Source organism: Rhinolophus sinicus, linkage group LG17 (assembly GCF_036562045.2).
Source record: "Rhinolophus sinicus isolate RSC01 linkage group LG17, ASM3656204v1, whole genome shotgun sequence".
Taxonomy (NCBI): Eukaryota; Metazoa; Chordata; class Mammalia; order Chiroptera; family Rhinolophidae; genus Rhinolophus; species Rhinolophus sinicus.
In genome coordinates this window covers 10,653,229-10,679,016 of record NC_133766.1, presented here as the reverse complement: position 1 = coordinate 10,679,016, position 25,788 = coordinate 10,653,229, and the positions used below count along the sequence as shown (strand labels likewise).

The following is a 25,788-nucleotide window of genomic DNA, read 5'->3' as shown; positions in this document are numbered from 1 at the left end:
ACTAGCTGTTGCAGGAGACATGCCAATTGTTCAGCTGGCCTGGAGGCCCGCACAACCGGCCACTAGGGAGCTCTCTGGCCTTCACACCATGTACCCAGCATTCCTTCAGGCTCCAGCCTGGCCGAACTCCTGAGCATGGTGCTTCTGCTCATGGTTTCTGCCTCAGATGCTCACCCTGGCCTCCCTCATCTGCCCGGCGAATATCTGTATCTCCTCCAAGGCCCAGCTTAGAAGCCACCTCCTCTCGAGCCTCCCCCGTCCTTTCCAGGTGGAGCCTCAGGGTTCCAGGCCTGCACGTACCTCTTCCCTCTCCTACACCACAGCCCACAGAATTGTACTGATTGTTTGCCTGTCTTTCTTCCTGGAGACAGTGACCTCGTCTCCCCGGGGAGCTCGGATTATGTTCTATTCACCTTCGAATCCTCAGTACCTCAGTAAAGTGTGTTGACCCACTCACTGAGCTAAAGCAAGTGCTTGATGTGGGAACCACATGCACACAGGCAGAAGGGAGGAGTGAGCCGTCCCACTTGGGCTGGGTCCCATCTCCTCTCCCTGCCGCAGCCCTCCCAGGCCAGCCCGGCCCAGGCCCCACTCACCGGCTGCCCTGGGCCACGGTGGGCACGATATCATGGCTGGCACGGAGGGGCCGGGTCCTGGCTTTCATGCGGGCACGCTGCAGCAGATGCTTGCCTTCCTCATGCCTGGGGCTCCTCAGCACGGGCTCCGGCTTGGGTCCAGAGGTCCTGCAGGTGGCACACAGGCCACAGTGGGTGGGGGAGGGAGTAGAAAATAACATGGATTAGGAGGGCTTTACCAGCGTTAGGCATGGCGGTGCCAGAAAAAGCCCTGCGTGTGCAGCCGTCCTCGTCCAGCTCCCACACAGAGGGCACCCAGCCTGGGGCCTGGCCCTGAGCCACTCTGGACAGGGCTGTGGAGCTGGCCCATCTTGGACATCTGCTCAGGGACCAGAGGCAGAGACCCCAGGAAGATCTAGAAAAGGGTAGGGGAGTCTCCACATTATTCTATTGTTCCTTCCCTGGGCAGACAGCGGGAGTTTTCTGGAGGGAGGGAGAGAAAAGGGCCTGGGTTGCTGGGCTGGGCCTGTGCCCAGCCAGATGGTCTTTACACGCATCACCTCCTTCATTCCTTCTGTCTCTTTGCACCCACACATACCCACTCAAGCTCACCCAGCACCACCCTGCACCCCCCCACACACACACAGAAACAAGGACTCAGGGCCCTGCCCTTGGGGGAATGACATTTTTATAAGTCCTGCTGTTTTTCTGCCTCGCTCCCAATCGAAACCCGCCAGGCATCCATTGAGGGCCGAGAGAAATTGAGCTGAACCCACACCAAGTCAGCAAATGGCTTGATTTTTCATAATAACAAGGGTTCTCTACCAGCCCTCACCACCTACATGTGTGCTGCCTCCCCAGCCAGTCCAGAGCTGCAGAAAATGACAGCAGCCCTTTTTCAAAGCTGTCTCCCAGACAGTGACATACAGCCCACAGCGGGTTACAGCGGTAACAGCAGCCCCACCGCCTCTGACTGACAAGACATTTCTCTGCGCAGAGCCCGCGCTCCCAGCCAGGCTGGCCGAGGGCAGGTGTGCTCTCCACTTGACAGATGAGGGTTTTCCGGAGCAGACAGGCGTGCTTGGCACATTGCTCAAGGTCGAACAGCAACTGAGAGCAGAGCAGGCAACAGCCGCCCCACTGCCTCCAGCATCCTTCCCATATCCTGTTTCCGCTGCTTCCTGGGTCCCAGGGCCAGCTGGCTGCAGATGTTTGTGGCTGGAGTCAGACACACTCTGTGAGGTGACTTCAGCATCCTCTTTGGCTGCTCCTGTCCTCACTGTCACATACGCTGAGCTGTCCTCACCGGGGAGGGTCCACTGGAGGAGCTCAGCAGGGAGACACTCAGCAGGGCCCAGATCTCAGGCTGCCACCTGCCCAACGCCATGCTTTACCCACCCAGTATGTCACCTGAGAAAGTGGCCGTGCAGGTGACAGATGACTGACATGAGTGGCACAACTCTGAGGCTGCCTTTGGAAATCCTTGGACAAGCTCTGGGCAGTCTAGGGCTTTTTCCTTCCTCCCTCCTCCCTGCCTCCCTCCCTTTCTTCCTTCCGTGTATCTCTCTCTCTCTCTCTCTCTCTCTCTCTCTCTCTCTCTCTCTCTCTCTCTCCTGTTCTTATGATTTGTACCTAACCCTGCTTTGGAGCCCAAGGGGTAAAAAAAAAAAAAAAAGAACTGCTAGAATAAAGGCGCCATCTGTGCCCGTGAACCCTGGCAGGGCGCAGGCACAGTTTTGGAAGCAGGAGGGTCGATTGGAGCGATGTGAACATGCGTCTCCAGGCCTGCTGCTCTGTGAAGCCTCCTTTGGCAGGAGAGGCCTCCCTTTGCACAGCTTCCCGAGCAGGCAGCTCCTCCAATGCGCTGCTGAGAGCAGCTGTGTTCCCTGGGGCTCCTGCTCCGACAGCAGAGATAATGAGGTTACCAGCCCGGAGAGCCGCCCCTGCAGCCGGGGGCTGCTGGCTGCTCGCCCGCACGCTCAGAGCCTTCCAGTGGCAGCTGTGCTTCCCCGGCTGTCGGAGGGCATTTGTCACAAGACCTGGTGGGCAGGCAGGACGGCCCCTGGCAGCTGGCCTGATGCTTCCAGGATCAGCCTTGCCCCAGGTTCCTAAGCCATATTCCAGCTTTGCTGTTTCCTTTCTCTCCCTCAACTTGGACCTGGTATTTTTTGTTTTCCCATCAGCTGCCCTGCTCTGGTTCCTGGCAGACAAAGCTGGTTTCTCCACTGATTAGAAAAGCAGGGCTTTGTAGGCACCTGGAGTAAACAAACTGAGCAAGGGGGAGAGTGGCAGTCACCTTCACAGATGGCAGCCAACGTCAGCAGGGCAAGAACCTCCGAGTCATGGAGGACCCGGAGCGGGCAGGCCCTAATGGGCCCTGCGGGGGAGGCATTCCTTCACCCCAGAGGCAGGCTCAAGCAGGTGCGGGGCTGTGGGACTAGGAGCCTGGCCCACTTTAACTGCCCATCTCCCATCGCTGCATCGTCCTGGCCCACCCCAGGGGCGCCAACCCCACCAGCAGACGGGTTTAGACTCTTCCATGTGAGGGAGCCTTTCCAGTCTAATCTGACCCTGGCGTCCACCAAGGGCACACAGGCCTGGAGCCAACACCTTCCCATCATGGACTATAACCCACAATCCCAGCTTTCACAATTCCTCTGGAACTTTCCTGGACGGATTGGGGCAGTTAGTGTGTGGTTAGACAAAGGCAATTCCACCTAAGAAAAGACAGCGTTTGTCACTCTTTCTTGAAAGCTTGCACATCTGGGACTCATTCACTCACAGGTAGGGTATACGGATCAAGTGGCTGAGTGCTTTTCCTCCCTGGGCCTCAGTTTCCCCATCTGTAAACAACAGGAATTGGATAGGGGAGAGGACTCAGTACCCTAGGAGTCTGGGCCTTTGGCCAGGTAGTCTGGTGCTCCCCAAGGTGGGGTGAGGGACTTTGAGGTCCTCTCCCTGGGGGGTTCACACCACAGAAGTTTGGTCCTCGAGGAGCAGCAAACCCTACAAAGACCTAACTGTTAGGGACAACTGGAATTGCACAGGAGTGTTCCGGCCCTTCTCTCTCCCCTCCTAGTTACCGGAGTCCTAAGCTGCTTCCCGAGGACAAAGGGTAGCGTGTGGGCCGCTCCCCTCTGGTCTCCCTGGCTAAGCCAGTTTCCTGGTGGAGGGACAGGCTTAGCTCTGAGCTCAGCTCCCCTCATACTCAGGCAGGTCAAGAGCTCAAGTCAGGACAATTACCATTTCTCTCCTAGCCAGGGAGGTCAATGGGACAGAGTGGCCTCTTTCTGCAGCCATTATAAACCCGGATTAAAACGATAAGCTCCAGCAAGTCTGGATTTAACCCTTTCATCCCAGGAACATGAATTAAGGAAATAATTTGGAAAGTAACGTGACCTGACACTTCCCAGATTCCAAGATGCAGCAGGTAAAGGGAAAATATCTAGTGTAGAGAACATACTATATAAAGCTTTTTGCCTAGCATTTGTTCCATTTTTGTATATTATCAAGCCATTTGATGACCAAGTAGAGAACTCTCCTGCTGTCATACTGTGTGCAGTTTCCTGAGTGAGGAGAAGAGGAAAGGAAGGCCCGGAATTTTTTATTCTGGGCCATGTGCTCCATGATGCTTGGGCGTCTTCTTCCCAGGGTTGCAGGACGCTGACAGGACAGACCTGGGAGCAGTGGTTCTGGGGCAGCCTGTCCAGGGTCTAATTCTGGAATGCAACTGTGTCACCCTGACAGGTTACTACGGGGTTAGGCCTCAGTTTCCTCATCAGCTAACTAAAGGCTCAGTTATTAAGTGAGATTGATTCCCTTAGAAGAGGTTAGCACAGAGCTGGGCATTTGGTAAGAATCCAATGTTAGCATTTATTATTATTATTGCCGTTATTATTAGCCCTGTTCAGGGCAGAGAGTTTTGACCGCAGCAATCCCAACAGCGACCCCAAAAGTGGGACCCACCAAAGTGTGAGCAGCTGCAGGCGGGCTCTCTGCTGCTCCCTCTCTTCTCATGAAGAAATGTGTACACTGGAGACTGGGCTGTGTATCGATAAATGGGCATGATTCTGCCACAGGGATGGGGCAAATCAACGACCTAGGCAATCCTCCCAACTTCCTTCATCACAGCACATATGAAACATACGACCTTCTCCTCTCTATTTCCCCCCAGCAGAGAAGTCATTAAAGCCCTCGGGAGGCTCAATAATCAAAGATACTCGGGTGGCCCCAAGATCCCTCACACAGAAGGTCCTGATTTGAACCAGAGCGGCTGGGTCATAGCACAGCCTCTGAAATGACTGCCTGTCGCCCTGGTGCTCACAGCAGCCCCACGACCCTGAGTAATTTTTGCACTGACTTCCTTGTGGTATGGGGCCCAGGGTACGCGTGGCTTTGACTGCTCCTCTGGCTCCACACACTTTTCGCTCCAGCTGGGTTAATTTGGGATCCTAAGGCAATCTGTAAGCCGATTACAAGATGACCTCAAGACAGGGAAGGGGCCAAGCTGGTCCTGGCCATTTTACATAAGAAGAGGATGAGAGCTCACAGGGTTGCTAAGGGCTGAGGACGGCATTTCCCTTTCCTCCCCTCCCCTGTCTCTAAGGCCTCCCTTCCCCGTCAACCCACAGACAAGGCCACTGAAAACCCTGGCCCCACTTTGCCTTCCCTGAAGTGCTCACCTCTCCCCTCATCCTCTCCCCCCAAATGAAAACCCCATTTCCTGAATCATGTCAACAGTGACTTAGGAGAAAAACAAGCTTATCCAATGGTGCCTGTCACCTACCCTCCTTTGCCTACATCTGAGAACACCAGGGTGGGGGAGGCAGAAGTTCAGACCCCTAACTCAAGGAGTGGCCTGTGGGGGCACAAAGAGACAGCTTGTGGAAGTGCAGCTTAAGGGTGAGAGCACAGACCTTGGAGCCAAGTAGCTCTGAGTGCGAGTCCTGGCTCCAACACTTAGTAGCAGTATGATGCTGGGCAAGTCACTTAACCTCTCCCCAGAGGGGTCTCTCTGTCAGTGAAACAGACACAATAAAAGAGCTGAAATGAGAATATGGACACAGCATTTAGCACAGTACTTGGCACATAACAATGGCTTGAACGTGGCAAGGCTGGCTGGCATGGTTTTCTAGCGGGAAGGACTGGCCACAGGATGTCTGGCTCTCTAGGACCAGGTCTTCTTTTGGTCCTCCGTAGAGGGGACAACCTAGGAGCCAGGGAAGGGAGGTCGCCTCTACATGTGACCCTAAGCATTTAGGGTCCTGGGGCACTTCTGGTGTGCCCTTGGCATCTCGAGGGTCTCACCTCCATGGTTGACTCTCCCTGTGACTACACCCCAACAAGCTGGGCCTGTCCCCTCAGTCAGACAGTAACTATCTAGCTCTGCCGGCATCGTCATGTCATGAGCTTCTTGTTTCATCACCATGTTTCATCACCACGTAGAGCAGTAACAATTATGGACATAATTAGATACATGTTGAGTAAATTGGTCAAAATGGTTATTTAGTTGCAACACTGAACCGCACTGATGCTAAACTTGACTGAGTGTGAAGCAGGACGATTTATGCCTCCAACCCTGAGAAGGTCGGAGGGGCTAACTGCCAGGGCATGTCCTGAAGGAGTCCCGGTCCGTGTCAGGTTGGCCATCATGACGCACGGCCACAGCCTCAGAACATGGTGCCAGGGTCCTATGCCACTTAGTGCAGGCACTAAGCCCAGGACCCTGCTGCCCTTTGGCACTCCTGCAGGACAGAGCTAAGAGAAACGTGCCTCATTTCAAAGGTCTCTTGGGAAGTTCAGCTACACAGAAGTGGTATCAATAAATCATCTCCTGTAAAGCAGAGATGGAGCCCTGCTGTGTCTTAGGGACCACTTTTTAAAAAAAATTTAATTTTTTATATTAGTTTCAGGTGTACAAAACAATGTAATGATCAGACATTTACATCCTTCACAAAGTGATAATCCTCCTTCCCCCAAGTCTACTACCCCTCTGACATCGTACATAGCTATTACAGTACCGTTGATTATATTCCCTATACCGTACTTTACATCCGTGACCATTTAATTATAGTTGCTATTCAACATTACTCTACTTCAGCTTCAGGTGTACAGTGCAGTGGTCAGGCATCTACACCATCCATGTGAAGTGGCCTCCCCAATAATACAAGTGCCCATCAGGTCCCCTACATGATCTTTACATTATTGATTATATCCCCCATACTGTATTTCACGTCCCTGTGACTAATTTATGACTACCAATTTGTACTTTCTAATCCCTTCACCTTCTCCCCAGTCCCCCAAGCCCCTCCCATTGAGCAACCATCAGTTTTTTTCTGTATCTATGAGTCTATTTCTGTTTTGTTTGCTCATTCATTCTGTTCTTTAGATTCCACACCTAAGTGAGATCATATGACATTTGTCTTTCTCAGTCTGACTTATTTCACTTAGCATAATACCCTCTAGGTCCATCCATGTTGTTGCAAATGGTGATTTCATTCTTTTTTTATGGCAGAGTAATACTCCATTTTATAAATGTACCATAATTTCTTTATCCAATTGTCTATTGATGGGCATTTTGTTTGTTTCCATATCTTGGCTATTGTGAATAGCACTGCAGTAAACATAGGCTTGCATATATTTTTTCGAATTAGTATTTTGAATTTCTTTGGACAAATACCCAGGAGTGGAATTGCTGGGTCATAAGGCAGTTCTATTTTTAATTCTTTGAGGAACCTCCACACAGTCTTCCATAGTGGCTGCACCAATTTGCAATCCCACCAACAGCGCACAAGGGTTCCCTTAGGGACCACTTTAATATCTGTCCAGGAGACTCAGGAATCATGCCAAGCGAGTTGCCCTGTGTGGGGCAACTGGAAACATAGTTGACCTTTCTCTCATCCTTGCACCAGAGATGTTCTCTGGGTGTCTACTCAGTACATGCCTGGCTGTAAATCGGCAGGAGAGGTCAACGGGGCACTCTGAACGACCTTCTAAACAAACCTGAGGACAAAATTTTCCTCATGTCAACTTTCTGCCTCGATATATGGGGAGCAGAACCGTAAAGCTGACTAAGGCACTTTCTCTCTCCCCGTCTCTCTCCACACATGTACTCACCCCCCATATGTACATATATACTATATATACTATATATATATATATATATATATATATATATATATATATATACACACACACACACACACACACACACACACTATATATACATAATATATATATATATATATATATCATACTATATATATCACACTGTATATACATACGTATCATACAACACACATACAGGCCTAAACATCCTACACATGCCCACCCATACTCTGCCTGAACGTGAGAATGCTGCAGATGGCCTGCCAGATGAAAAAATTGTCCAGAAATCCCCATTCTGAGGATGCTACACAGATGCCATCCCCTCACAGGACTGGGGGAAGTCCCTCCCTACCTCATGCCTGATGTTCTCCTTTATTACTTATTATCCAAAATGCCAGGCAGGAGCTTTGACTCCTTTCACTAGAGACCTCTGGACACAACCCCCAGGGGATGGTGGCGGCATCTTGCAGCTAGGCCTCTCTCCCATCCTGGGAGCAACGGTGGGAAGAAGCAGCTGTGGGGAAAAAAGCCACCATCTCATCGGACACGAGGTGTCTGGGGCATCTGCCCAAGCCTGTCTCCTCCATGGGCTCCCAGGGAAGGAGGAGAGGAGAGAAAGGAGGAACGAGTGTCACACTCCTCCACACTGTGGCAGGGCTGGGTGGGGACATGAGCAGAGGTGGAAAGTGCTGGCCATGGGGGAGGAAGAAGAGACCCCTGGCAGAGGGAGTGACACCGATTCCAAGTCACACATAACGACGGGGAAGGAGCCAGACCAGCCCCTCTCCAGCTGGCCCTCTCTGCTACCCAGAGGGCCAGCTGCCGAGCAGAAGCTGAACCACCTAAATCTGGGCAGCCCTTGCTCTGTGACCAACTACGTGGCATTTATGCAGGGAGTGGCCTGAAAATGGACAAGCAACATGCCAACCTCTGCATTCAGCAGAGACCAGAGACGCTCCTGACTGCACAGCTGGGGAAACGGGGCTGCTCCCAGCTCTGGGACCTCCTTTAGCCTCGTGGGCCTGGAGCGCGGCACAGACTTAGGCTGCGGCCAGCCTCTGAGCGACACCAGCGGGGGCAGCTCAGGCCCCTGGGTGGCGCTCACCCCCACTGTGAGCTCGCTCTTCTCCCCAGTGTGTCCCTCTGCCCCAGCACATGGGTAGAGGGACTAGAGCAAAGTCTGTGGGATGGCACGATGAGGTCAGAGGAGCTGAGAGCCTTACATGGCCCCAGCACATCCCCTTGACTGGGGAAGGAATTGGTGTAGTAAATGCTTTGCTTTCATGTACTTTCCCTAAGGATTTTCACAACCAGTATCTCGTTTTAGCCTTATGCAGTCCTGTGCAGTCACCACACAGATACTATTCAGCCCGCTTTCAAGATGAAGAGACAGAGGCCGGGCAGGGGAACCGACTCCCAAGAATGCAGAGTGGGTTGTTTGTGATGTTCTTTGCACGTTGCCTCATGCCCAGTGTTTTGTTTTTTCCAAGTAGCAGGCAGGCCCCCTAGGGCACGGGGTGACTGACGGGTACTCTACGTGGTCTCAGGGATGATGACTGATATTGGCCCACTGTCCACTGGTCTGCCACTCCGGGTCTGCCTGCCCTCGTGCTTTCTCGAGGTCTCCCACTCTCCTGACTCTGGGTAAATGGAGGGATGATGGCGAGGAAGGCAGGAGAGAAAATGTGGGCTCTGAGCTCTTACCTGTTCTGGTCTGAGTCCTGCAGGGAGATTCCTGAGTCCCAATCCACGTCCACTGCTGGTCGCTCTAGGATCCAGAAGGGAAGCAGAGATCAGGGAAGAGCAGGAAACTGGGCTCTCAGCTGCCACTTAATGAATGTTGAGGAGAAGGGTTTCTTCAGAAGCCCTTTACTCCCCAGATAAACCTGCCAGAAGTGGAGGCACAGCCTGTCATGGCGACTGCAGGTGGGCAGTGATTGCCATGGGCTGTGGGGCCGGCAGGGATGAGGAATGAGCTTTTGGGGTGGGGAGGAAAGAAGGGGAAGAGGGGTCTTCTCAGGCGCGAGCACTCGCTCATTGCAGCAGTGCTTCCACCTGAGGTCAGTCCACCTGACAGGGTGCTCAGCCGGTATGTGGGGAGTGGTCCAAGGGGGGTGAGGGCATGTCGTTGGAAAGAGGTACAAAAAGCCACTCTAGGGAAGGGTATAAGCCACAGGGAAGAAGCTGTGGTAGCCTCCACCCCCACGCACAGGGGGTGGCCTCCCATTGGTATGGGGAGTCATGGGGGTCTTTGCAGATGGGACTGGCTGCGAGGTGGTAAAGAATCTATGTCAAAGCCAAGCATAAGAGGACATCTGGATGATTTTGGTGATAAACTGTGCTCTCCTCCCTCTTCTATCCCCCCTCCATATCCCCCCTCCCCTTTTCCTCCTCCTGTTACCCCACCACCCAGACCTACAGAGTGAGCCTCACCTGGTCCAGTTCTGTCCCAGGATGGAGGCCAGGCTTGGAGTCCCACCTTGGGGGGCCCCTTCCCCCCAACAAGTAGCATCTCCTGCAGCAGAAGGCGGTTCCTCTCCACCCGGTCTGACAGGGGCAAGGCACTGCCCCCCGTGTCCAGGGCCCCTAGGTCTCCAGCTCTCCAGAGCCCTCCCAGCAAGGCTGGCCTGGGGACAAAATCCTCTTTGGGGGTCAGAGACAAGCTATCCAGGTCTCCCCCTGTGCCTAGACCATCCCAAAGAAGGTGTGACCTTCCTTTCCTCGGGTTGGGCGTATGGGTGACCTTGTTACAAGGCCCGGGGCCCCTAGGCCAGCCTGGAGTGAGTCTGTGGATGGGGCTCTCGTGCAAAGAGCCGGGACCTGGCAGCAGCTCCCTCTCGTGGTGAGGCAGTGTCCACACGGCTTCTGGAGGCCATGGGCTTTTCTCATTCCAGCACTTGAGCCCAGGGAGAGGTGGCCTGGGAGGTCCGGGACCCCCATTCCTGGCGGGTTCCTCCTCACTGACACTGCTGAGGAGCTGCCTGTCAGTCAGGTTCTGAGCATGGAGGACCCCCGCAGCTTCCGGCAGGGGAGACACCTCTGATGGAGTCCTGGCTCCAGCCGCCTTGACTCGTCGGCATTTGGGTTTTTTGGGGGATGACCACTCATGGGCAGTGAGGCAGGGGCTCACCCCCTGTTTCCCTGCTGTCATCTTCTCCTTCAAGGCCCTGACCTTGGACTCCAGCACAGAGGGGCCTTGGAGCTGTAGCCCCCATGCCCTAAGAGGCTGGGGGGCCACCAGGCTGGGTGTTCTGTCTTCCTCAGGGCAGGGCCAGGATCTTGGGAGGTGTCCATTACTGGGCTGTGGCTCAGTGCCACTTCTCTCTACAGCTGAGGTCACCTCCATGGAGCTGGCTGTTCTGCTCCCTGTTTTGGGCCCTCTGGAAGAGAAAAACAAACAGAGAGCTCCTTAATCCCAGGGCCTGGCTAGCTCCAACAACCTCTTGGGTCCCCAAAGTGCCTTCAGATTGAGGCCTGTCCAGATGAGACTAATTTGGGGATGGAGCAGGGGATACCCTCTAGATAATGTGAATACACTCTGAAACGTATAAATCATTGGACGATAAAAATGAAATATTATTGATTTTTTTCTTCCAAGACTGAGTAGTGTTCTCAATTTTCTATCCCCATTTTACATAAGGGGCACCAGCGTCAAACAACTAATCCTATGCCAAGTGTGGACCAGAGTGAAAAGCCAAGTCAGATTTCCCAATCCCTGGCCTCTTGCTTCCCTGACAGGTGGTGGCTGTGACATCACACAGGAGCTCAGGATCTGACTCTCAGGTGGAAGGTGTCTTGTGGACCCCCCACCCTCACCCTCCAATCCCCAGGACTTCAGCATGGGGCTCTGCTCAAAGGGTGTCATAATCAGTCACCAGGCCCTACCAGCACCTGCTCTGCGCCAGGCAGGCCTCAAGTACTTTCTAACACACTCTCTCAGAAAGTCCTCACACAATTCGGCCAGAAGAGCATTATTATCCCCATTTTTACAGACGGAAAAACTGAGGTACAGTGAGATTATGTCACACAGGTGCTCAGGGGAGGCCAGTTTGGATTGCAAAGCTTCTCGTTCCAAGGCTGGGGCTCTTCCAAAACACTCGGCGCTCACTTAACCCCATTCCCCTTATTCTGTAGATGAGAATATCCTGTCTAGAGAGGTTAAGTGACTTGACAGAATGACAGCTCCTTGGTGGCAGGGCTGACAATGTGTTCACAGGGAATGACAGTGCGCACGGGATTTTCTTCATCAAGTTGTTCTGTGCACACATACAGGCCAGCGTCTTAATATTTATCCTGCTCTCTGAGAAAATGCTCCCTCAACATCATACCTCTAGCTATGTCCCCCTTGAAGTAAACTGCAAACGTAAAAATCTATATTGACCTAAATTACAAATTAGGCGTTAATTATTCCCTTCGTATATTGACTAAAGATTCACCACAGAAGTCTCTTAAACGGCAAGTCCCTTCCTCTATAGTTGTTTATTACAATTCAATTTATACATGTTTCAGGAATGTACATATTTCATAAAGTAAAATACACACATAGTACAAAATGTTACATCTGCTTTAAACCAGTGAAGTGTTAAGGACTCTCTTTGGAAGGCCGAGATCGTTTACTCTACCAGTTAATCTAGAATGTACCGACTTTCTCTATGCAGCCCACTCACTGATCTTCTAAGGTTCAGTTCATAGAGCAGAGGATTAGGATGTAATGGGGGCGACTTCAGTTAAATGAACAGAACTTTCTGGCCGGTAAACGCTGGACCAGTCATCGCAGAGATAACGCATCGGGGAGACCTTCGGGAATGAGCGCCTTCCACCGGGGCACTGCGGGGCCGTCTGCGGAGACAGACCGCGCTGCTCGGAGTCGCCTGATTCGGAGGCGCCGGCCCAGGGCTGTATTTGCTCAAACTCAGAAAGGCTGAACTGAAGATGGACACGAAGGGCGGGCCTCCCCCTCCCGCACCCTCCCGGCTCCGTGGCCCAGCCACCCGGCCACCCCGCCAGCCGGCCGGCGCCTCGCCTCCTCGGTACTCACTGAGGGCCGCCGCCCGCAGCTTTGGCCGCCTCCTCCTGCATCCCGTCCATCCCTGGACAGGCGAGCCCTCCTCTACCCCTCTCCTTCCTAGGCCCGGGGTCCGGGCTCTGCTCCCGGCTCAGCGGGCAGCCCCGGGCTTGGGCGGGGTCCGGCCACGGCCTCCCTCCGGGTCCGAGGAGGGAAGCGGGCCGGGAGGGGAAGGCAGTGGCATCGGCTGCTAGTTCACGGCTGTGCCACGAAGGGGAAAGAGGCCAAGCCGGGCGCCTTCCAGGGCAGGGATGGGGAGAGCGGGAGCGGAGCGCAGAAAGGAGGGGAGCGGAAGGGGCTGGAGCAGCCGGGCCTGCCCCGCCCGGCCTCGCCGCCCTCGGCGCCCGCTGCAGCCGCGGGCCCTCTCCGCCGGCCGGACGCCTGAGTCCCGGGGAGCCGCTTCTCCCGCGGCCAGGGAGCCAGCGCCTCACTCACGTCAGAGGGGCGGGAGGGCAGGCACGGCCCCGGCCGACTTCGGGAACGATGCCCGGGCCCTGCGCGGGGACGCGGGGCACTCGGCGGGACTGACCCCCTTCGCGGCGGGTGGCAGACCCAGGGCGGCTGCAGGGAGCGCAGCTGTGGGACGCGGCTCAACCCGAGCAAAAGCTAAGAAAACAGCACGTTCTTCCTGAGCTTCGCGGGAACGCGTGTAACTCTACACCCGGAGCCTGGTGGGAGGCTCGGCTGTCCGGGTGGAAGCTAAGGAATGCCCTTTGTTTAGACAGCTTTTCCAGAGGAGGCTTCTGCCCTCGGTGAGGGGACGCCCCCATCAGCCTAGGGTACGGCTTCCTCCGAGGTCAAGGTCATTAGGTTCTGCTTTCCGGAGGCTGGAGGGTGCCTGGAGTGGAGGTGGGTTCCCTCATCCTGTCCTGCTAAGAGGAGACCCTGGTGCCTGTGTTGCCAGCCTCCCTGCATAGGGACCGATTCTCAGGGTCCTCGGACTCCTGAAGAGAGCTTATCGCTGTTTGCAGACCTGGGAGGAAGGAGCAGCAGAGCGAGTCTCTCGCAGCTGTGGCCCACACCAGTGGAGCTTTCTCTTTCCACTCAGAGGGAGGTGCCAAAGCCTCACCTATTTCCAAACCTATTTTCCCACAAAGGATGGGAAACGAGAGAATGAGGACCCAGGAGACTGCAGAAATCTCTACAAAAGGAAAGTGCTCATCCCTCTCTCCTGTCGCCAGCAAGCTTCTGCTCTCCTACTGGCACTTGTGCACGACAGTCACAGTCTAGATGACAGGCACAGCAACAGTGAGGACCACGCAATGAGCGAAGAGCGTCGGAGCGGAGGCCAAGGACATTTCCAGAGAAGGCCTGCCTCCTGAGTAGGAGCTCCCCTGCAAAACGTCCCACATCGGGGCAGGGCCAAAGCACCCAGGTCTGAGAGCAACTGTTTGGGGAGATGTGGTAGATTGGCCTTGGGTTAATTTAGGAACCTGACAGATTATGTAGGGCAAACCCTCTGTTAGAGAACAGGGCCAAGGTCCCACAGCTCTCATGACAGGTGGTCTCCAGAGTCTTGCAGTTCATCCCCTCCCCCCTGCATATTCCCAGAGCAAGTGGTTGCTCCAATAGGGCACTTAGCACTATTTACTTGTACTGGTCACTTCGTAAAAGAGTCACGTACCGTTTATGAGGACATACTATGCACCCACATTGGGCTAAGCACATTGCATCTCTTATCTCCTATGGCAACCTTAAGAGATGGATACTGTTTATTGACTCCTTTCTACAGATGAGTAAACTGAGGTGATCTGCCCAAGGTCACAGAGCTAGTAAGTGCAGGCCTTCTGGAGTCCAAGACCCTCATATCAACTCCACTTCACATGTGCCAGTATTCTGCCATTCAACACGAAAAGCTTTAGTTAAAAAAAAAAAATTGTGAAGTGCTGTGATAGTCAAAATACGAGTCAGCCCTTTCTGCCTTCCTTATTCCTGCCATCCAAGGTAAAATCGGTCCTCTCCTCCATGTGTAACATCAAACTTAATAACAACACTATTACAGTTATCAGGGCCTGCCTGTGAGCTAAGGTACTCCACGCAGGCTCTTTCAGAGCTTTACAAGAGCCCTGTACAGTAGGTATAGTGTTCCCCCACTTTAGGGATAAGGAACTTGGGGCACAGAGAGGTTAAGGGACTTGCCTGGGGCCACCCAGCTAGTAGGGCCAGAATCTGGACCCAGACCTATCTGGCCCCCAGAACTCCTGCCTCGCGTCCTCCTTTCAGAGGCATCTCAGGACTCAGACTTTTAGAGGCAGCTTTTCCGTAACTCCTGCCCCCACCCTTCCCCCAGAAGTTAATGATCTGTAAGGCAAGTTTCTGAAAGTTCCAGCAAAGGCTTAATGTTTAAAAGAAACCTGCCCCCCAACCTTTTGAGACACAAATAATCATCTTCAGTTTACTCATTAAATTTGTTATTTTACACTTAATTTAGGAGGATGTAGTGTCACATCTATACAGAGGCTTTAACATACCACCTGTCCTACAAACACCAAGAAGCAAATTCTCAGACTGCTGTTAACATTATCAGGACGTTCACACATCTGAGGGCACTTCTTGTTCATCTGAATTCTGTTGGGTTCAGCAAATAGCTGCTGAGCTCCTCTATGTGCCAGGCACTGGGGAGACAAAATGTAATACCACAGAGCCTGTCCTTGAGGAACTGCTGGTCAAGAAGGGGCAGGGAGGGGCGGGCACATAAGCTTCCTATTATCTATAAGTGCTCCCAGTGAGGTGGGCATAAGGTGGTGGCTTTGGTCAGCTCACAGGAGCAGCTAGGTTGAAGTATGTGCTGGGTGGGAGGGCGTATCATCACCACCGAGAGCTGGGTCTTGGAGACTGAGTAGGAATTAGCCAAAGGGGAAGGGTAGCAGAAGGCATTTCAGACAGAGAGATTAGCATAAACACAGGCATCCAGGTGTGAAACTGCCTGGTTTCAGTGTTACTAAGTGTAAAAAATTAAAGTGGGAAAAGCAAGGGGAGGGTTGAGGCTGCAGAGCAGGGTACTGTGGCCTGGCTGAGGGCCTGTTGGGGTCCGGGTGAAAAACTTGGACTCTATCCTGTGGAGAGGAAGTCCCTAGAAGGTTGTCTACCCTCAAGCATGGCATGTTTCTGGGCTGGGGAACTACCTTCTGTCCTTACATATCACACCCTTTCATTTCATAGCCGTCTTTTGTAGAGAAATCGAGGAGGAACACAAATACATGGTAAGCAGCAATCACATAGCCCTCTTCTTCCTTTGAACAACCAGGGAAACTCAGCACCCCAGGAATCCTCCTTCCACTTAGCCTGGATGAAAACACAAGCCTCACTCCACCTCTCCACCTTCCCACAAAGCGCTCTGAACACTCAGCTTGAATAAGTAGCCGTGTAGGATGTGGAAATCAGGTTTCACTTAGGATGAAGGGATAGGTGAGAAACAGTCCTTGGAGGTCACACGTCAGAGCCAGGTTTGGGAGGATGGGGTAGGAGGGACACCTCTGCCATGCCTCTGCCTGTCCAGTGGGAAACCCACATTTTCTGGCTGCTCGGCTGCTCATGGGGCACAGGGTCTGAGGAGCAGCCGGTGGGGACACTGCTCTCTGCCCTTCACTCAGGCCTCGTCATTCCTTTGCAGCAGAGGCCCCAGAGAGTGCTGGGACTGCCACCCGGGCACCACCTCTCCCCTGCTCAGAGCCCTCCCACAACTTCGCGAGGGCTGGTCTGACCTGTGCCTCTAGAGAGGCCCTGGGACGCTGGTACAAGGCGGACTCTGGACCCACGGAGGTTCTGATTCCTTAGACTGGAGAAAGGCCCAGGAGTCTGCTTTCTAATAAACCTCCCTAGTGATTTTGAGGCCCACTCAGTTTTGAGAAGCACAAGTCCTGGGATTACAACTCAAACTCCTTTGTACGGCACATGGTCCCTTCTGCCTCAGCTCTCACCACCCAAACAGCCTGTCCTGCATGCCCACCGTATGTTGAATTGTTTCTAGTTCCCTCGACTCTCCACTGCTTCACGTCTCCTTGTCTTTGCTCAGGCTTTCCCTCCTGCTTCATTCCACACACACATACCAATTTGGTTGGCTTCTACTAGCCAGTCCACACTCAGCTCAGATGTCACCTCCTCAGGGAAGCCTTCCCCAGTACCCTCCACAGTCCTCCTGACCTGGGCCAGAGCCTACCGCATTGGGCCGTCAACATGTGACACTTCACGGAGCGTGTCCTGATCCATAGCTTTGTTCCTGGCCCCTAACATGTGCCCACCACATAATAGGTATTGACTAAATGCCAGATGCTAAAGTTAAGGGGGAAAAAAAATCCATCTCAGGTGAGGATGCCTAAGAGGATCGAGGTCACTTCTAAAGGATTTGCTTCATTCTATCAGTGTGGCCAGGCCTGCCCCAGGGCCTGTGAGAAAGTCAGTCATAGCAAGGCCAGGACAGCACCCAGGCTCCCTGACTGACGCCCAATTACACCTGATGCTCAGGCCCTTTTGCCTCTGCCCTTCGTCCCTCTTTCCAAAATGGCCATTGATCACAGATAGTGGGGTGGGCCTTATACTTCAATTATGAGTGAGCCTGGCGAAGGTAAAATAGCTGCCAGAAGAGGAAGTGGATGGGGACGGGGAGAGAAGATGAGAGAGAAGCATGGAAAGCAGGCTGGGAGAGGATCTCAGAGATACAGACAGCTGGGCAACATGACAACTGGGCATCTCCAGAGAGCAGCCACCTTACTTCCTTGTTATGCTTCTCTGTGTACTCCAACACACACACACACACACACACACACACACTCACGTACGCTGTGCTCTCCTATGCCACACTTGCTGAACTGAGTAAGTTCCAATGAAAACAGAAGTGTGGTTCTTACCTGGTCAAGGTCAGGGTCAGCCTGCACCACGTTCCCCTCCCCTGGCAGGCAGGGACCTTCCCCAGAGATATGGATCCCAACTTCACTGCCTTTGATGCCCACTCACCCTGTATCCACCCTGACTCTGCTAGACATGTGTTCCCATGCCCGAGTACAAACTGTAGGCTTTCAGTTCATAATCCTAATCATGGAGAAATGGCTGAGATTAGGAAAATATTTTCCTACTCTCCCTCCTACTCGACCAGGCCTGCTCCGTGGAGGCCGTCGCCGGGATGAGGACAGCCTGCCTTGAACCTGCCAACAACCTGTCATCGTGGCCCAAGTCGATTGTCTCATCTATGAAATAAGAGCAGATTCAGGGAGAAAATTCTTGGAGGATGACTGAGACCTAAAGTCACCTTTGTGACCATTTTTCATTTTGAGAAAAGACAGAAAGTACTTGGTATTATATTAATGATTTGCTTAAGACATATGAGAGACTATGAAAAAATATATTAGTATAATCCTCACACCAACAGTTCAATTAAAAATTACAATTATTTCAATGGAAGCTGAAAAGGTATTTGACAAAATTTAACAATGTACCTAGAAGTAGAGCCTTCCTTAACATGATAAAAATCTCTCTCTCAAATCCAACATCTAACAGCTAACATATTACAAAATGGTGAAACCCCAGGGTGGTCCTTTCAAAATTAGAGACTGAACAAGAATGCTCTGTGTAACCACAGTCATTTAACAATGATCTATAAGTTCTGCAACGTATAATTATTAAAAAGGAGTATGATTATAATGCATAATTATTTTAAAGGAGTATAAAGGCATAATACTTTGTAGATGATATGCTTGTTTAGTAGTTAATTTGGATGAGGGTCAAGCTCAGGTCTGTGTACGAGCTTGATCAAGTGCGAGAAGGGTAATGAGGACCGTGGATCTGTTTCACTTACGGAAGGAGCTCCCTAAGGAGCTTCACTCAGGCTGACGCTGGGAGCGGGGCTGTGTACGTCCTTCCCCACAGCGCTCGCCTCCCCCTTCCACAGGGACTGGGGTTACACACTCGTCTCACACTGTCCTAGAGCAGCACCTCATACTCCTCAACACTCCCCAACAACCCTCCAGTTCGAATTTCACAGAGGAAGGAGCTAAGACTCAAGGACGCCTAGGAAATGTGCCCACAGTTAAAAGGCTGGTGAGTAACCCAGCCCCAGCCCCTCTCCAGGCCTGCCAACCTGCTGTCTGAATTATAGCAGAGACTAGCCTTTCAGAGAGTCACATACACGGCCCCACCAGACCACAGCTCTCAGATGGGTGCCCCCCAAGAATGCTTCCCTCTCCAATCAGAGCCCCTCAACCCCGCTAATGCCCAAAGGGAAACAAGGCTTGTGCTGGGGCTGGTCACCTGGGGCATGGAAGACAGCTGCTTACTGTGTCCCTCCCACATTTTGGGGGTAGGCGGGGAGGGAAGAAGGTCTGGCTGTGCCAGTGGAGGTCTGACCTGGCCAAGCAGAGTGGCTCAGCGTTGGGTGGGGGAGGGTCTCCTCGGAGTTTCAGAAGCTGCTTTGGACAGAGGGGAAAGACAGTACATCTTGGCTGTGTGGAAGGTAGCACTATGACACTGGAAAGCCCCAGCTCTTCATTTTTGTCTTTTTTGTGTCCTTCCTGCAGACTGGGTGTCTGAGGCCACTCTGGGAAGGGAGCCAAGTGCCTATTTATCTTGCTGTTGGCAGCCCCTTGAACACGGCCTCAAGCAAATGGGGAAGTCAGCATGGAGCCCTGCTGACCCCTCACTTTTGGCTGAGGATGCTTCTCGACAAGCTCTGAAAGAGCAGTCAAATCCTCTCTCCCTCCTGGAGACATCGTCCCCATCACAGTGGGGACAGTACCTGAGAGCCCTTACCAGCAGCTGCAGACCAAATGTCTCCAACCGGCCCAGGCCACAAGATGTGGGCTTACAGGGCACCCACCGGAAGAGGCCAGTCTGCAGGGCCCGGTGAACCTGCTTTTGCCACTGTGGAAGCTGCCCTCAGGGCTTTCCTGCTGATCTACCATTACCTCCTCAGGTCAACCATTACCTGGGGCCTCCAGGAGCTGGGGCCCTCTCTAGCCCCCCGACTGTGCAATGCCTTGTCCTGTGGGGCTTCCTGTGTCCCCACTCCCGCCTGTCCCCACCAGCCTGGAGGTTTTGCTGAGGACACAAAAAAGCCTCAGAAGCAGCCTCTCTCTGAGCAGAATTCCCTCCACTTCTGTGGTCCATTGGAAAGTTTTCTTGGGTTAATTTAAGATATGTGGTGGGTGAGGTATGGAGGGAAAGACTTGAATTTGAAAAGTCCAGGCTTAGACTCTGGAGACTGGACTCGGCTCTGGCTAGGCCATATCTCTGTGTGGGACCAAGCCCGGGCACTCAGTGGACTTCAGTTTCCTCACCTACAAATGGTGGACTGGACTAAGGCCCCAAACGGAATTCCTCAGAACCCCAGGGTCCCATGAGGTATTAATAGGTCTCTTTTGAAAAAGAGAATTCAGGTCCAGTAAGTTTGGGTACATAATATGTGCCATCTCATCCTCCTGGCAGGTCATTAGGCTCAAAGTTGAGTCTCAAAGGCTCAGGAAAATCCTGAAGTGAAAACAAAACTACACCTTTATACCTTTGTTTAACCCTGCGTTTCTCAAAAGTAATTGACCACAGAAGCCATTTCCCTCAAAGTAGCAATAAATCTCCTCTGGAATACACTTTGGGACAACCTGATCCAGATACCCTCTCCTTCCTGCTGAGATAGTCTAAGCCTCTCCACCTAGTACAGTAGCTGCCTGCTGTATACCAAATTCCAAGGTTCCACAGAAAGGGCCAGACTGCAAGCAGAAGAGTCTCCCTCGAGTGCAAGTGGCCCATCCCAGCTTTCTTTTACTTTTTAGGAAGTCTAGTACTATGAGGAGTTAGAGACCAAAAAGGGGGAGACTTCTAAAAAAAAAAATCTCAATTTCCACTAATTGTCAATTTGATTCAGCCTATTCACCTTAAAACTAACAGCCACAGTTTGCCCACCTGTGAAAAGGGAGAACTAGAGAGACTGTTGGCACTCACTCAACATTAGCCCTCAGAACAGAAGTTTCCCAACCTGGGGTTCCCAGACACCTCGTGGGGAGGAGAGCATAGCTATTTCCAATATTTAAAGAAGTCTAATGGAAATTATACATTTACCATCAGAAGTGTCTTTGCTTTTGACTGGTACTGTATCAACTCAGTATGACAGTATCGGTTGTCATGGGGACAAGGATTATTATGCAATAAATGTGGTTGGTTTGTTGGACAAAATCTTTACAAACTTAGAGTCCTTGGAAGTAATAAAAGGATCAGCTATTAATGAAAAGGTGAGAAGCTACTTACTCAAGAGGTTGGGTCCAGAATGATGGTGGAGAGTGAAGGGGTGGATGGGATCTGGGAGAGGTTAGGTGTTCAAAGGGAAGATGCTACCCCAAGGAGCCCCTGGGGGACATCTGGGGTTGTATGCACCAGAGTGTGTTTAATAGTGAAGCAGCTGTGACACAGTGGCCTTTTTCAGAGCATAGCTGGCTGAGACAGGGTTTGGAGTGCCACCTTTACTGAGCTGAGGAGAGCAGAGAGCTCAGAGTCCCCAGGCGGCCAGGTATCAGGCCAAAGTGGGTTCTTACAACTTCTTAGAAAGCCTTCTAGGAGTGCCAGTGTCTGAGGGTTGTCAAGCACTTAAAAGCTCTGATTTTATATGTGCAAAGTCCTGCCCCACTGGGCCCCACGTCACCCTTTCATAAGCAGCCATGTCTTGAAAGGTACTCTGTGTGGTTCATGGCTGTTTATCCTTTAATATGCTGTTCACCCAGAATCATCTCTCTAGTTTCCTACTCCCCTTTCTCCCCTTGGGCTCTCCCCCAATGTCCAGCTCTATTTTGTAGCAGCCTTGGGGGCTGGGTCCAGGAAACTTGTCTCTGCCCCCAAGAGAGCAGTGGTGAAAATCATGGTTGGTAGAACCCTACAAGTCACCAAAAAGGGGTTACCTTTTTCTAATTCTTCAGTATGGAGCATCTAAGACAAAAATTTTTTTTTTTACTTTTATTGGGGTGACATTAGTTAATAAAATACAGGTTTCAAGTGTACAATTCGTATCTTGTCCAAGATTCTTTTCTATTCACTCTTGTAATCTGGCCCCTTTCTGCGATCACCATCAGGGATCGCTCCCGGTCCCATCAGCACATGCTGCCTGGATGCACAGTCCCTATCCTCCCTTAGCAGGGCCAGCATGGACCCGGCTGAGTCAGAGGGACCCTGAGCACATCTTGTCTGGCACATGAGAGGCCTCTTTCATCTCTCCCATCATGGATGGAATAGGGATGGGGAGTCAAAATCTTTGGGGGGAGGACCCTGACCAGATGTTGCACCTGATGTGTCAGGTTTTCCCAATCAGGGCCCTGACCCTGCATAACAGATCTGCCCTGGTTGGGTATTTAACTACCTTTGAAGTTCTGCTCTATTCGAGTCCTGGGCTTGGTCCTCACTTTCCCTTCCCTCCCACTGCAGATGCGAGCTTCTTTGCATGCAGCCAGAGGCCCTCTGGTTCCATATCTGGCTTGCAATTGCCTGGTACTTGCCCTCAGCTGTTCATTGTCCCTCTGTAGGCATCAATGGCACTTAGCAATAGCCATCCAATCTCATTGCTCTATAGCGCCTGTCTCCTCTTTACATCAAATGCCTGATACATTTCAAGTGCACGCCTCCCTCCAGTACACCATTCCAATTCACCACCAGTGAAGATTTTAACAACTGGCAGGAAGGGAGGGAGGTGGACGGCTCAAGGGAGAGGACTCCTGTGAAAAGCAGTCAATTAGGGAGCTAATTTATTAGTTTAAGAAAAAAGTCCTAAGCGCTGTCTTCCCTAGGGGGCAGAGGCCAAAATTCCCAGAAAGCAGCAATCAGTGGGACTCAGCCTACTGAGCAACCTACAATTTGTGTGTGTGGGTGTGTTTGTTTTGTGGGAGGGAGGATAGTATTTTTGATTCTTTAAAATGGTTATATTCTGATCTTGACCAAGCATAGCTTTCAGAAGAAGCAATGATTCACAAGTCACCTCCTAGATGATTGCTAAGCAGGTTAAAAACCTATTTTTCCTGCCGTTTTTTCTTGTTTAAGGAGCGAGAATGTGGACCGTAGAGCCAGTCAGAACCGAGTGCTAACCCCAGGTTCAGTGATGACTGCAGTGACCAGGGAGTTACTTCTCTCACTACATATGCACGTGGAGGTGCGCTGTGCCTGCCCTGTGGTCGGCAACGAGAATCAGCAGTGACTCCTTGGCCCTGGAGGGACCACGTCTGTTCTCTGTGGGAGGGAACAGAAAGTCCACAGATGAAGAAGCATCAACTAATTATCGCGAGGGGGCATCAGAATCAAGTTTTCACACAGGGATCAAAGTGAGGAGACTGGCCAGTTTGCCAGCGAGCAAGTATTCTTAAGAGGCACAGCCTCTACCAGTCAACCAAAAAAGCCAATTACCTCCTAAGTTTTACTCGGCAGCTCATCTACTGATAGGCTCTAGAAGTTACCTTTCAGCTTAACAAATATTTATTAAGCCCCTACCATTCACTAGGTGTTTAAAACATTTTGGTAAATAGCACATTTGGGGAAAAAGTGTCTTTTCTCCCTTGAATTGTATTACTATTAGAGTTCCAGCCCAGTCAAGACTGGGTATTGCCACAGAAGGAAACCAGGGTAGGACCTCATGGACACAATAGCTGGCAGCAGGGCCCACAACCTACCCAGTAAGTCTATTGACTAAGGCTGCCAGGGAGGTTTTCAAGTTTTCTAAAGAATCTATGGAAGTGGGGGAAAAAAAATTTCTAAATCCCAGTTACAGGAATAATCTTTGGTGAACCGATGTTTCTGAACTATCTTTGATACTTCCTCATCGAAGGGCTACAGAAGCCCGGATTAACTAAAGTTTTTAAGTTTACTGGCTCATCTAGTCAGAAGGCAGAGTTTAAGAAAACATAAATAAGCAAATTTCTGTTTACTTCAACCACATAATATATAATAATTTTTAAATTTAGTGAAGTGGCAAACAAAAGATTTGGGAGTTAATATTATTAATACGCTTCTCCTGGATTCTCTTGTTACCTATTTCTAGAGTTACTTGGTTATCTCCTACAAACTTACCATGAGGAAGTAGAATAGCATAGCAAATCTACTGCCAAAAATCATACGTTAACTTTGGTTACTCTATTCACTCATATAGAAAAGAAGCCATAGGGCTGCCCCAGTTGGAGCAAGGCGGAATGCTGTTATCATCCTCATTCTCATTCAGCTATGCAGTCAATATAAAATGCATTAATATTTGGGGGGAAACTTCATTTTATAAAGGTAAACATTGGTTGAACTTTGATGCTCATGTGTTACTTAATTATATAGTGTCTCCTGTGTGGGAGGCTGTCCCCAGTTGTTAAAAAAGTACATCCATTCAGGTAAGACATGCCTAAGTAAGTGAATTATAAAATGGAGCATAAAGACAGTTTTTTGGCAATAGAAAGTTCTGAAGAAATAAATCTTCACAACTCTAATACTTTTATTTTTAAAAGGATTTATAAAAGAATAATGTCCGCCTGGGAAGAGGCAAAGAGGAATCGCTACCTTGAGACAGAAAATTCAGCTTACCCTGGGGTGGATACCGAGTAAAAAGACAGTCTGTCGGTTTAGGCCGTGGTTTTAGATAAGTAGTTTAGAAATGATTTTATCACCTCTCCCTGATTGTCTTCATAAACCTATAATGATAGGAACTCAATAAATACATACTAAATCAATTTTTAAAACTTCAGAACTCCTTAATTCCCTTAGGAAGATGTGGGAAACTAGAAAAAGAAGTGAATCAGAAAGTATAAAATTGGTCATTATTGTTCTCATAGACTTAGAAAAAAGATCTCATCAAAATCGTCCATATAAAGACATAGGTCACTAAAAACAGCCCAAGATTCTGAACGTGTCTAAAAAGGATAAACAGAGCGAATCATTTGGGATTGTACACTCAGCTGGTCTAGATTTTTGTCTAGTCACTTACAGATTGAAATGACTTGTTAACCCACGTATCTGAGACGCTACATATTTGGAAAGTGTAAAATACTATAGTCATACAAACGCTGAGCATGTATTATCATCAGATTATAGGAAGGGGTACTGAGTATCTTGTGATGCATATGTATTCACAACTTATCTTGAATTTAATCTGTAAACTCCACATTATATTCTGGTATAGTCTATACAGAAATATAGCAATAAAGCTTGTGGTATTAAAATAAAAAGGCTTCTGTGCTTTGGTCAATCAAATATCTTGTGTCTTTGCATTTTAAGTATATTCATCCTAGGTTCAGTTAGTTTTATGATTTTTTTCCTAGACAGACAGATGTAAGGAGTGGTAACTAATTAGGAATTCTTCATCGAGTTCAGTGTTCCCACACAGGGAGGGCACGGATACGTAGTGATAACCGGTTCCAGCTCTCCAAAATATAACTGAATATATTATTTCACCTAGCACTTGAAATTTCTTTGTGTGAGTAAAACAAAAACAAAAAATGACTTGCTGCATCAATCCCACTGCTTTAGAACCATACTTCATATATTACCTAAAGAAAAAAGGCCATTGGAGATTATTATTTAATTTAGTGAAAGAGTTAAAAAAATTTTCACCCTTGATTTGTTTGCCCTAAACCCTTATACAAGTTAGTCCTAAGAAGAGTCATGTTCAGGAATCCAAGAAACCCAGAGAGAAAAACACAATCACACAAACCATTCGCCAGTGACAAAGGAGTCAGCAAGCTGTTGGAAAAGAGAGAGAGAGCTTGTAATAATGAAAAAAGGACAGAGTTTTGTAACCAATCACTTATTTTCTTTTAAAAACACATAACCACATTAACTTTTTGCTTTATACAACCATCTAGAAACTATAAAACAGTACCACATTGTGCATTTAACCTACTTATCAAGAAGGGAACTCCACATTTCATAAGAATTCTACCCATATAAGAAGGAAAAAGGAGACAGCTAACAGCATAGTCACAGATACAACATGAGTCCAAGCAAGCATCATTTTTTTGACGTCACCTTTTCCATTTACCAGAGTGGAGAGAGTAAGGAAGCAAGGGTGGAAAAAGAGGGAAAAAAGCACCCACAGAGGACTAATCACAT

At 50.5% G+C, this 25,788-nt stretch overlaps 1 protein-coding gene across 5 annotated transcripts in view; it reads right to left on the bottom strand.

Moving 5' to 3' along the window:
* The window catches only part of KIAA1614 (KIAA1614 ortholog), a 42,687-nt gene extending 17,586 nt beyond the window's left edge, over window positions 1-25,101 (bottom strand). For 4 of the 5 annotated variants that reach the window (XR_002137551.2, XM_019733836.2, XM_019733913.2 and 1 more), the window contains exons 1-4: window positions 12,721-13,714; window positions 10,116-11,062; window positions 9,387-9,450; window positions 597-743 (exon numbers count right to left, since the gene is read on the bottom strand). Coding sequence is in view for 4 of the 5 variants with exons in the window: in XM_019733836.2 (XP_019589395.2) it covers window positions 597-743; window positions 9,387-9,450; window positions 10,116-11,062; window positions 12,721-12,770 (1,208 nt within the window). In the remaining variant the exon portion in view is untranslated. The other variant, XM_074322258.1, reaches the window with a different exon arrangement.
* Window positions 25,102-25,788: the final 687 nt, after the last annotated feature.